General features: G+C 39.0%; 1 protein-coding gene across 2 annotated transcripts; it reads right to left on the reverse strand.

Annotated features, from left to right (window-relative positions):
• Positions 1–922: 922 nt before the first annotated feature.
• On the reverse strand, positions 923–12,978 carry tmem135 (transmembrane protein 135). 2 transcript variants are annotated; one of them, XM_053440784.1, is made up of 15 exons: positions 12,788–12,978; positions 7,986–8,113; positions 7,098–7,190; positions 6,897–6,930; positions 6,723–6,788; positions 5,584–5,630; positions 5,424–5,465; positions 5,161–5,337; positions 5,001–5,070; positions 4,714–4,881; positions 4,506–4,569; positions 4,347–4,423; positions 3,904–4,002; positions 3,744–3,811; positions 923–3,508 (listed from the first exon to the last, which is right to left on the reverse strand). In XM_053440784.1, the coding sequence occupies exons 1-15, from the start codon at positions 12,890–12,892 to the stop codon at positions 3,373–3,375; spliced, it is 1,374 nt and encodes a 457-aa protein (XP_053296759.1). In that variant the 5' UTR covers positions 12,893–12,978; the 3' UTR covers positions 923–3,372. The 2 variants fall into 2 exon arrangements, with proteins under 2 accessions (XP_053296759.1, XP_053296758.1); XM_053440783.1 differs by lacking the exon at positions 12,788–12,978 and adding an exon at positions 10,372–10,582.

Here is a 12,978-nt window from a genome sequence, read left to right on the forward strand (position 1 = left end):
ATATTTTTACCTGTAACAGAACATGTGCACAACAGGAAATACTGACCTGATGGAAAGTTCAGAAGTCGAAGATAATGACAATTTCACCTTTGCTGCCTCCTGCACAACAGTTTCCATGGAAATCAGACCATTGAAGGTTCAATGTATAAGATTAAGCTGAACGGGATCTATTGAACCAGATTAAATATAAAATAATCCTAGTGATGATTCCACTAGTGTGTTTCAATTGAATTGTACAAATAGTCGTTTTCTTTACCCTAGAATGGGCCCTTTATATTAAATACTTTATATTTACATCAGAGCAGGTCCTTTTTAAGGAGGCTGTCGTGTTTTTTTTTTACAGTAGCTTAGACTGGACAAACTTAACACCTTTTGAGTTTTTATGACAACTGAAGGCTACCACGTTTGGAAGGTGAGGTGAGTGGCGATCAGCTGCAACATGCAACTTTACCACTAGATGTCACTTCATTCTACACACTGAACCTTAAACTCTGTATACCTTGAATATAATTTCCATTTCCAGTCATCCTCTGTGTGTTTGTGTGTAGCTAGACTAATTGCAATCTTAACATTTATAGAAACTTTACAATAGACAACATTTATGGCCAGGGGAAATTCTTTCATGTTTTTTTGGGGTGAGTTTTAGGTTTCTAAAATCATGAAGATTTATATTATGGGACCCATGAGTGTGCTATAAAATGGCATTGGTATGACAATATGTGTTGTCCTCCTGTGGATGTTTGAAATTTGCTTTAGTTCACTTTGACTTCTACCGTAAACCCTAATACAAAATCATCAGCACTCTGATTATACTGGCAATGTGAATATTACATTATTGGAACAGCCTCTGTCATGTCCCTGCCACTGTTCTAAATCAGAGAAAAAAAAATCTCAGAATCAAATCTGAATAAAAGTCATGCACTTGGAATCGAAAAATATTTTAATATACACCTTCTTACATAAATCAAATACATATGAAGAGGGTTGTATTTCAATTAAATATGATAGATTGTTATTATCTCACTCTTTCTCTGCCTTAGTCTCAACAAGAAGGTTGCATTGTATATTTGTTTACAATCATGGCTTCTGGTGTGGAGGTCAGATGTGTCTAAAGCTGGGTTGAACAACTGAAGTCAAAACACTGAAGTAAACAACTATGAGTTTCCTACAACAATCTACTTTACACATTAGTTATATGAAATCCCATCTGGAATGAAGCTGTCAATTTATGTCATGAATCTCCAATTTGTGTTGAGCATTGAAATATGACACGAGCCACAGAATTCCCAATTGTCCACATTAATAAAGACACTAAACGTTTGATGCAGCACCAACTTCTTCAGTAAACAAAATTTCAATCAACGTAGATTTTGAGTAACAGAATTTATCTTGGAATTTCCAGAAAGCATCAATTGAAATTCAAACAGCCAACACTATGTATTTATTTTTCATGTGATACAAAAATATTTAATTCAATCTCTGTTAATGATTTCTATTAGTGGATATTAAATATTGAAGTAATATTTAACCCAATCACCTCCAGAAAATAAAATGAAAATGATGGTTCAGGTTGATTAAAGAAATTTATTTATCAAATTTGGGTGGAGAATATCAAACTTTTTTTTTTTTTTTTGCAACATTTGCAAAATTATATAGTCTGATTTAAATATGGATTTTTGCATTACACTGTGATTTGGCCAATTTATCCTCTATAAAGTATCAGGTTTCTAATACTTTGCTCTCGAATATATTTGCACTTTACTGTGAAACATCAGTGGATAGGACTCAAATACTTGAATTCAACCATATGCAAAACTGTTTCATATTGCGAACGTTTCATTCTAACACGAAGGCTGTGGGAGTGATAGAGAAAAAATGACATGTAGATTCATGTCCATGTCACAAAAATTAGGAAATCTTAAATAAGACCAAATTTGGAATGAAAATAAATGAGTCACAATGAGTTAGTTTGCAAAATCAAAGTCCTGAGGCAGACACCAAATACACACAGTGTGATTGAATGTTTCTTATATAACATTAACCTTTAGTACATTTAAGATAAATGTGATTAATGACAACCTGCAAACTGGAGCTGTAACTTTTGAAGTAATCAGGTTAGTGATCTGTGCTGTGCAAACAGTCTGATTTACTGCCTTAACATGATTCACCCAAAACTTGTCCAAGCGAGGGTGGAATCAATAAGGTTTAACAATCGATTTATTGTTTCCTTTTGCTCTAACTACTATTTTTGTGTCTTGAATATAAAATTACTGGTATTTTCACACCTAATGAGCTGTACTACTCACCAATTGAAATGTCTACTGTCAAGTGCTGTTAAAAAAAAGAAATTGGAAAGAAAATCAGTTAAACTGTGAAAAATGTAAGTTTAACAGCGACTTCACACGTCGATGTTTCACATCACAGAACACAATCTAAACAATCTCTCCTTGTCTTTTAAAAGTATATGATAAGGCTAGATAATTATATATCATCAGTTGCATCCATTGTCTTGAAAAAGTTCACATTCATACAGGTCCTCTGAAATCCAAATTAAAATCATGCATCACTGTGTTTGTTGCTAAAGGATTAGTGAGTTTCCCCCTCTGACTGCCAAGTTACCATAACCAGAGTTACCAGAGATCTGACGCTGCCAACCTTCAGGTAACTTAAAAAAAACGAAGAAACATAAAGATTTAAGGATAACAATAAAATTCAATGCATGCTAAGTGTAGTTTTCTATTCCACTAAATCAAATTTAGCTTTTTTTTTGTGGTCTGGGTGAACTGATCAATATCTTACTACTACATCTGGGGACCCACACAATTATAATTGTTGTGGACATATGTAGTCAACTGTTCTCAGAGCCCCGCCTCTCAGGTTAGGGGCCCAAGTAAATTGCCTGCCGTGTCCACCCTGTTGCAACGCCCCTGCACAAACCCTCAACAGGTTCAGAAGAACCTGCCGAATACAAATTGACTTCTTGAACATTAATATCATTATTACATTATAATTTGTATTGTACAGTGAAGGGATTCATAGGGACTTAAGATACTGTTAATATACTTGTCAATTTTGATTTCAATCTCAATCTTCCAAACTTGTCCATCTCAGTTCTTTCACCAATTACCTGCGAACGTACAACCCAAATCAGTAAAGGATCTTGATAAAGACAACACCTTTTACCCACGACGTCCTGATTTGGACAGGTCATGGACTTTTGCACCTTCAAAGTAAATCCCATCTCATAAAAGAACATCACTACTTCTGAGCAGTCTTAAGAAAAAATCCTCAAGTCGCTCAGAAAGAACAAGCAAACTGTCCCGTTTCCTGTTGAGGTAAACCTACAGCTCCTTCCCTGAGCCTGGAACCAAGTCATCCCAGTTGGAAGTCGACTCCAGGTGGAAGCATCGTGGTGAATCGAGGGTCCAGTTTGGGCACAAAGCCTTTCATGTCCCTGGAGGCATGAGTCCCGAACACATCTAACACGTGTCGGTTCATGAGAGCAAACCTTGAAGAAAAGAAAGAAAATGATCTAAAGTCTCACAAACAGATCAACTGAACATGGACTGAAAAGGTCTGAACATAACATATCCAGAATAACTTAACTTTCTAATTATCACTGATTGTAAAACACCAAAATAATTAACTCTCAAACTAAATGTAGTGAAAAAAAAGTTAGATATCTGAGTCAGATCTGAATGATACATTATAATGCATTGTTTGACAACAGCCTGAATTCCTACCTGCCCTTTGTTAAACGCAGCAGGAACTTCCAGTACGAAGGCCTGAGGTTCTGCACTTCCATAACAGCCTGTGGGACAATAATTAGTTCAACATTATATATTTTCGCAGCAAAAGTTGTATTTTTGAGTCGATCTGTATGTTTGTGCACGGATTACTTACAGCTTGGAAACAGATAGCAGTGGAGATGGCGTATAAGACTGTGTCTGCATGAGGAAAGTATGGAAACCGGCCGGCCTCAATGCCCTTGAAGTACATGGTCTAAAGACAGAGATTAGTACAAGGGCTGTTAATGATAAACAAGGCAATCCAGATAAGATGAGATGGATGGCAACATGTCACATCTGTGGAAGTTGTTTTGTTAGTCAGCTAACCTCTGACCTACTTCCATTTCTGTCACATTTTTACAGTATTTACTGGTTTTCTCCATTGATATATGATATGTAAATGTTATATTATCTTTTATTTAAGGGGGTGAATCGTATTTTGTATGATATTCATGAAATCCTGCTCCTCTATCCTTGAGATGGGAAATGTATTTCTTTTGTTGTATTTCTTTTCACTGAGATTAGTTGTGATTCGGCTGCGAATAGATATTATTTTACCTCCACCAGCTTAGAGAAGAGATACATGGATATTGATGTGCTTTTGTAGAAGAACATTGATAAACCAGCCAGGAAGCCTTGAAAGAGAAATGAAAAGAGACGAAGGTCAAACAGAATCTACAGAGGGATCCCTCTACGGGGGCTTTATGTGGCAGTTACCTGCTATTAGTGCATGGAGTTCATCGTCAATGTTACGCAGCCAGCGCAGTAAGCAGCTGGTTCCCTGAATAAGAGAAATTCATAAAAAAGACAAAAATTACACACATGACATATAATTTCCCATTATACCTCTGTATTTCTTTATAAGGATATCAGAATTTAAAAGCGATACATCGTGGAAAAACAAAGCAGCGTGTATGAAATGTACCTTGTAGATACTGACGAAAGATCCCAGAAATGCCCCGAGCTGGAAGTTCTCCTTGTTGTAGAAAAGAGAGGGCAGACATGACGGTTTGGAGAACATCTGCCTGAACGCTGAGGGCACTTTAAGACAGCACTGAATCAGGTAGCCAACACTGAACATCCTGACGAAGCCCTGGACAATGAGAGAAAACACATTTAGGATTAGTATTTGGTCATTTTAATCATTTTTACTATCATTAATGTGAAAGAAAACTCCCACCAAAGGTAGTATCTTGGTTAAAAGTCGGTTACCTTTAGACAGTATGAAATGCAGTTGTCTTGGTTATGTTTACAACATCTGTGTCTTGGACCATGTTTGCATCTGAGTTATAAAAAGAAAAAGGGTGAAAAAAGAACGAGTCAGTATTGACCACCACTCTGCACAAACCCATCTGTGTCTGTGTTCTCTCACATTGATTCTAGCAGCTCCCTGGTGTAGGCCATCAGTGTTTTCCTCCTGGAGCTGGGACTTCCTGCTGATGGTTGTGAATGCTCCGTCTCTATGGCGGCTGTCCTCTCGAGGGGTCGGGTGCCAACAAGTTCTGCAGAGACAGGGTGAGTTGGAATCTCTTCTTTCCCGATGATGAACCTGTGACACAAAAGGCCTCTGAGCTTCACCCTCAAAACAGTCTTAATCAAGGCATCTGTGGGAGCAGGGACTTAACTCGAACTTACTTCAGTGCAGAGAATGCGAAGCCTTTGAGACCATCTTTACTCCTGTAGAACAAAACACAAGATTTAACGCATTAAACACCAAACATTTGGTTTTGATATTCGTAAAGGAAGCAATGTTGCATATTTCAGTGTAATGATCTGTGCACTGTGCTGCTCGGACCTGAAGAAGTACATGTAGAGGGAGGAAGTTATGCAGAACAACAGCACCTAATGGGAAACAGAGACAGAAAGAGGAAATCAGATCAACAGGTGAAACATCTGGTCATGTGACACCATGAAAATATCCACTCTCAACAAACATTTGTACAAGTGTACAATAATTGACACTAGAGCTTTGTCGTTGAAGCTGTCAAACAATAGGAAATGACTACAGTGAAGTTATATCACTATATCACTATATCCCCCCCCCCAACAGACAAACAGACACACACTCCAGTGATGTGACTGCTATCGTTCTGAAAAGTGGTTTGTCTGTGTTTGTTCTGAAATGTCCTTCTCAGGGTTTCTTGTTGAAAGCACTTTTTGTTTCCCTGAGCCGTTATTGTTTGGAGTCTTTGTTCAGCTCGACCTTGTACTAGGCTACAGTATGTGGGCCTACATCAGACCACTGGCTACAGTACGTGGGCTTACGTCAGAGGATTGTTTATTCATTTAACTGCTTTTAAATGCCAATGTTTGCAATTATTGGGTTGGAATAAATACTGTAAGAAAGAACATTTTAAGTTCTGTAATTTTTTCTCTGGAGACTATTAGAATCATCACACTGCTGTGAGTGTAAGAACCAAAGCAAGATTTTGACATGTAGAGTTTCAGGTGTTTCCAGTACTTTGTTTAGTACTGGGTGGGTTTTCAAATTGTTGGGTGGTACTGCTACCTTTTGCGGCAATGTTTTTGCTGCATATTTTACAGATAAACGCTGTTTGTTCCACTTCTTCCTTGTGCTACACAAAACACTACAATTTTTTACATGGCTCTTTCCCTGTTTACTCTCAAGACAGAAACACACATCTCGGTCTTATCCAGTTACGCATAAACACTCCCATTGGAATGTGTGTATGTGTCATGTGTAGGTTTGACTGTTTCTTTTTTTATCTTGTTGTGTCTGTGAGAGAGGCATACCAGAAAACAAGGAAAGGGAAACATTGTGTAAGCTAACAGTCCTGATGAAGCTTGGCTGCCTGATAAAAGGAAGCTCAAGCAGATCTGGGAGCTACTGAGTGGAGATGGTGTCCTCCTACACTCTGTTATATTACTAAGGCCCCAACCACCATTATTTATCTGCCTTCACTTTCATCTCACCTCGCCATGTCTGATGGGTCTGACGATGCCTCGTGTTACGGCCATGCGGAACAACGTCTCAGTGGCCTGAAAACCAGATTACACAACGAATATTACAAATGCACTGTGTGGCGGAAGCATATGTATCAATTGATGTTAAACAGCTAATGTTTAAATGAAAACAGCAGCACTTACGAGATTTGTCATGTATATTGTCAGCAGTCCTCTCCTGGTGACGGGGAGAAAGGTTGAGACATAGTTTGGTAATAAAACACTGAATCAAAATAAAAGGTGTCATTTCTGTGCATTGCTGGACCTGGTAAATGGGTTTTATGAGAAGACTTTCAAAGAGTCATAAAAGCAAATAAAGTGAAACTAAACAGACTGGAGTCTCACCTGCTCTTGCGCTCCAAGAGGATAGCGATGTAGGAGGCAGGCAGTGCCGAGCCAAACCCGACAGTCCAGGAGTTGAACCCTCCCAACAGCTTCCTAATGTTGGAAAATGAAATGTTATTTTTTTTTCTTCTCAGTTATCAGTCAAGTTAAATTATTTCTATATCTTTTATAGGACTAGTCATTTTTTTTAATCTGTAAGGGCTTTTTTTGCACACAAATGTGGGTTCTGTGATGCACATTCCAGCCAATAGTTTTCTTTGTCCATGTCCAGACTTAAGTGTATATAGGACACCAAATTGGTCCAATATCATGCAACATTGAAGACTGAAATAGAATTGTGCATCCTGCTACTTTGTACAAGCCTGTCTGTCTTTGCAGGTCTGTTTATTATCGAGTGTTTCAGGTCACAAATATCTTCTTCTGGCCATACGGAGATCTCACCGACCTACAGAGTGTCTCTTCTCACTGGTAAAGATTCGGCAGTCTCCAGTCCCAACCACAATCAGACACACACTTACACAACACGCGGCACTTCCTTCTCTCCCTTCCACTCAGATCTGCTTACAACGCAACACCAACCAACTGTGAACAATAATATTCTCAAAAAGCATGAAGCGGAAGTTCGACTCTGTCACTAGACATGACATCTTTGTTTCGTGAGCATGTTACACAACAATACAACTGAGGCCTACAATGTGCCAACAAAAGCAGTGTAGAAGACTGCCATCTACTAAACATAGTGGATAAAGAAAGAGGATTTATATGGTTTTAAATTGGCTCCTTATTTTTGATGACCAACACTTTGGATAAAAGCGTCTACCAAATGCGTGTAATGTAAAATCTGTTCATCTTAACTGAGCTGTGGGACCTACAGTTGGATGCACTAACCTGATGATGCAGAAGAAAACAATGTAGAGACCTCCATTGGCAGTGAGGAAAGAGGTAGACCACAGGATCTCAGGTAGAAGCCTTTTTAAATAGTAGTCCTTCTTCCTTCTCCTAAGAATCGCTGCAATCTGTGGAACATAGAGAATTACTGTTTTTCATATTTTGTTTCCACATCACAGGTTTAGAAAACTTCAGGACAGTTGTTTAAATGTTTTACATTCCCCACTTGAACTGATGATGGTTTGATAGCTGCAAAGCAAAAGACAGCGAAAAGCTCATTTGATGGTTTCCAATACATTATTACAATGCATGTTTTTACAGGCTCCCATCACTGACGGATTGTTCTATGAGAAGTAGCTGCTAACACTGTTATCTTTCATAATTTTAAGCAAACTTTAGCTGAATTTCACATGTTAACTAACGTTAAACTTTGTGCTATATACATGATCTGCATAACAGTCAACTGCTTCGAGATGTAACCCTGAACTCTTCAGAGCACACTGTAGTGTTTGTATAGAGTTTCTACAGCATCACACCTCTGTGGAAGAATTAGCTTTTTGCTCCAGGGGGAATTCCTGGATTTCCAGTTCTGGCTGTTTCCTATTGAAGGCCTTTTCATATCAACTTGGGAAATAGCTTCACGTTTGAAGGTGCTGACTGTGCTGGATTTGATCCACTTCTTTATTAGTTTATCATCATATTTATTTTAGTTTTTATGGTTTCAATGGCTACAGTCAACAGATGTAAATTGATAAAGGGTTTTACGGCAGCTCATCTCTGGACCTCTTCACCGCATCATGGCTTTTCAAGAGATATGGACAATCAGTTGTTTAACTTTATTTTCATTTTAGTGATATAAAAGATAAGCCACTGAGTTATACTGACAAATGGATGGAACGATCAGAGCTTTCAGCTTTCACATGACAACAGTCCGAGAGAGTCGATACACAGGCAGCAGTGAGTGAGATAACAGTCAAGAAACTGAAAGCTCACAGAGAAGGGGAATCTGTGAAGGAGGCCTTGTTCCAGGACAGATTAAAACACTTTCGTACCAAGCAAGAACAAACAATTATGAGTGGACGAAAGAATTTTGACACATTTACTACGGTTCATAATTTGGAGTCAGCTGATGCTGCCTGACACAGCTCCTTTTAAATGCTGTCCTGAAAAGCCTCTCTCTTTATATGGCTTTGGGGATTTATTTGTTTTATTCATTGTAACTGGGTTTTTTTGTTTTGTTCTCGTTGTTGTTATGGAAGTGTTCTGAAAGCTGGTGAAAGGACAACTCAGCTGATGCTCAGATTTGAGCATCAGATTTGAATGTAGACTTGATGCATCAAGGTTCCAGTATATCTCCCTCTACATGAGTCCCCCATTCTAACAGCACATCCATGAATGGCTTGAATTGCTGTCACTCTCCATGTTATAAGTAGGGGTTCCAATCCCATTGGATAGTTAAGCTTAAGGTTGCATTCCTAAATCACATAGTGTCCTTTCGTCTGGCCACTGATAAAATACGAAAAAGAGATGAAGTTGGTGAGAGTTGAAGTCTGTGCTTCTCTGTCTGGCACATCTGAGTCAGATATGAAAGTCCCTAGACATAGACACTACAATGCATTGCTGGTCGGTCCAACCTGACCTTGGGTACTGCTTAGAGAGAGAAGGGAGTATCTGTTGAGCTAGACAGGCACTATTCTCCTGTGCAGTTTAATGTAATATAGATTATTTATAGTGGCATATACAGTCTTGTGTGAGGATGGTTAAAAATTCCTAAAAACTTGTTAAGCATGCAAATGATGTAGAAATTAAGTTTTTATTACTATTTTTATCATTATTACCAACAAAGAAGAAAGATTAAGAAACTGATCAAGCTTTTGATTCTGACCAACACTTCCCTGTCCATATCTGTACACTGCATCATTGTATGTGTAAATGTGGACTGTCCAGTTTAAAAAATGTGTTGTGTATGCACCCAGACAGACTCCTCTCTGGAGATCAGCTCCCAGGTGGACACTCTCTGGAGGTCAGCACCCAGCTGGACACATTCGAGGTCAGCACACTGGTGGACTCTTTCGAGGTCAGCACCCAGGTGGACTCCTCTCTGGAAGTCAGCACCAAGGTGGACTCTCCCGAAGTCTGTACCCAGTCTTCCTCTCTGGAAGTCAGCAGAAAGTCCTCTTGAGGAGGCCCCTTGTGTTCTGGATGCAATGTGATACAGAACAGCCTGAAACCTCCCGGAAACGAGGTGCGGTGAGTCCCCAACAGAAGCTAGTTGACACCGCAGCTAATCTTTATGACGTTTAGCAGAGGTTGTTAGCATTACTTGGCTAGCTGGCTAACTTTAGCCCCAGAGTGTACAAGTCTCAGAACAGCGGGTGAAACCTACCAGGTAGAGAGGAGCGTATATTTTGAAGGAGACCTCCAGAGCCCCCCGGGTTATGTCCACGGCAGCCTGCGCACACGACGGGGTCCATGTGTGACCGATCTCGTAGCAGTTGTGTGGTATTTTGCTCAGAGCGCCCATGACTGCAGGTCTGAACCTCTGAACACTGACCACAACACCCAGTACACCCAGCGTGCGCGTTCACTGCCAGGCCAGCGATGACACGCAAAACAGCTGTGAACGCGCACGGCGCTGGACGTAAAGTGGTTACTGCAGTAAATCCTGATCCTGTGTTCAGAACTCAAACTCCAGTGAAAAGTATTTCGTCTGCAATGTTTTATAATAATAATAATAATAAAAATAATAATATCAATACACTATATTTATACAGCACCTTTCATACATTAAATATAGCAATACATTAATAATAAGCTGGATCAATAAGAACACGTTAGCACAAAAAAAGACTTAGGATAGAAGCATAAAATTAGCAAAAGGTGTAAAAAAATGTACCAAAAAAAACAGTTTTTGAGTAAAAAACAATTGCATTTGGAATAATGAAGTTGAGTAGATACTCAAGGACGCCATCTTCTGGTTTAAAACAGTCGTACAGATAGAAGTTTTGTTCATAAAAACGTGTAGAATGCATTTATAACCTGGGATTAAATTGTCCCTTACAATTGTTTATAATTGTTTTGTGATATTAAGTTTGAAGTTAAAATTTATTCTTGGAAATTGGATTCAGTCGTCCAAATACGTTTGCTCTGCCAAAATCACTTCTCAAGATTTAGGCTGAAGAGACAGAGTGGTGCTTTGGTAAAAACCCAGTTATTCATTGAAACCAGATTTATAAAGATTAGTATAGTAGAGATTTGTTGCTGTGTAACACTATGTAAAAGCTTTGTTCTTAGAACTTCTTTATTCGTAAACCTCTCAATCTGAATTTAGGCTTAATGTGACGCAAGATGTTAACACTGCAGGGAGACGTGTGGATTGTGTGAATGTACACACCAGCCTGAGTGTGTTTCTTTTATATGATTGTTGAGAAAATTACGCACCAAATTTAGCATGTTTTCTCTGTAAAGTAAATCAATAGCACAAAAACACATACCTGAGGATAGCATGGCAGTCCTTCGATTCAACCAAGCAGAATATCGTGAATAGTGTAGAAATCGTCCAGAGGTTTCTATTCCACAGTGGATCACTGAGCAGATGCCTGACTGAAATTGACACGAGAGCTCACGTGATCTTGTGTAACAGTGTATTCTTTCACACTGAGGTGTCCCAACAGGGTCGGCAGAGTAGGGGATTACTCCGAACTGACAGGGGGCCCATGAGAACTGCTGATCATAATAGTCACCAACAACAACCACCCCCAGGTCCCTTTAACCTGGGGCACTCAAAGTCCCTTGAAACAGCCCTGTTTCTACAGGTTTGGATTTCAGGGGTCACAATGGAGCCACAAGACAAAAGACAACATAACCATCCCCCGAGTGGAGAGATTGACCCTGTTGACCTATACAAGCACATACCAGAGTAATAAACATGCACTTTTTTTAAGCCTCGCAGCATTGTGACTCTATTTCCAATATAAACTGTACACAGTGTTGGTTTTTGCATCATATCACCACTGAGATTTTTATAAACAGGAGGCACAGATATGAGAGGTGGAGCTACCGGTTCACCCGGCCTGATCTCTACTGCTGCACTGTTCCGAGTTGGTCAGCAGGTGTCAGCTTCGGCACTGTTTAGATGAAAGGTTTGAGGCGCTGGTTTGAGATTAAGTTTATTTCACTGGTTGTGCAGTATTTCTACAACCACGAAAATAGATATCTCGACTTAATTTAAAGAGCTCAGCTACTTGCTATGTTAATGTTAATGAATTTGGCACAAGGGGATTTATTTTGATAATTTGCAAAAATCCCATTGGCAGGGAATTTATTAAGTTTTGGTTTCGTTTTTAAGCCATCTCAAATGATTCTATTCGGTGTTAAATAAATCAAGCAGTAATGGCTACTTGTTTTGTTGCCAGATTAAACGAAATCGTCCTCTTCCTTCAACAGGACACTGCATCTCGACCAAAATCCATTCTACTTTACTAGAAAGTGTGAATACTCCAAATACATATGTATTTATTAATGGTATAACAACATTTACAATCAGCCAGATATATCTCTCTCTACCTGGCAACCCAAGTTGTTCATATAAATGGTTTATAACTGACTTTATCACTCAAAGACACTTCTTCTTTGATTTATCAGAAAGTGATGAGGTTGGAAGATTTAATAATCAGAACGAGAAAATCACATCCTAATTACAGGCCATAATAGTTGTTTTTTTAATTGCAGTGTGTCATTATAATCCCGCACAGTTCTCTTAAGTGCACTCGCACCAGCTGCGAAACATGCTTATTCCTCACCTCTGGAAAATTGACAGCCAATTGAGACAATCCACGCTGCTTGAGTCTGCATTTCAGTATAAGTAGATTAATTAGCTTAATTTCCCAGTAGGAGATTTCAATCATTGGTAATTAACTGGAGAACATTGAGTGGTTATTATCTTCATCCGTGCACGTCTGATGGCGGATACCACAGGAGGAGGAAGAGAAAG

This window comes from Pleuronectes platessa, chromosome 15, assembly GCF_947347685.1.
Source record: "Pleuronectes platessa chromosome 15, fPlePla1.1, whole genome shotgun sequence".
NCBI classification, from domain to species: domain Eukaryota; kingdom Metazoa; phylum Chordata; class Actinopteri; order Pleuronectiformes; family Pleuronectidae; genus Pleuronectes; species Pleuronectes platessa.

Coding starts and splice junctions, on each gene's coding strand:
- tmem135 (XM_053440783.1), bottom strand. CDS start 10,509: ATGGGCGCTCTGAGCAAAATACCACACAACTGCTACGAGATCGGTCAC. Junction 5,631..6,722: donor GACCCATCAGACATGGCGAG/GTGAGATGAAAG, acceptor GTTTCCCATTAG/GTGCTGTTGTTCTGCATAAC. Junction 4,424..4,505: donor ACTCCATGCACTAATAGCAG/GTAACTGCCACA, acceptor TTCTCTTTCAAG/GCTTCCTGGCTGGTTTATCA.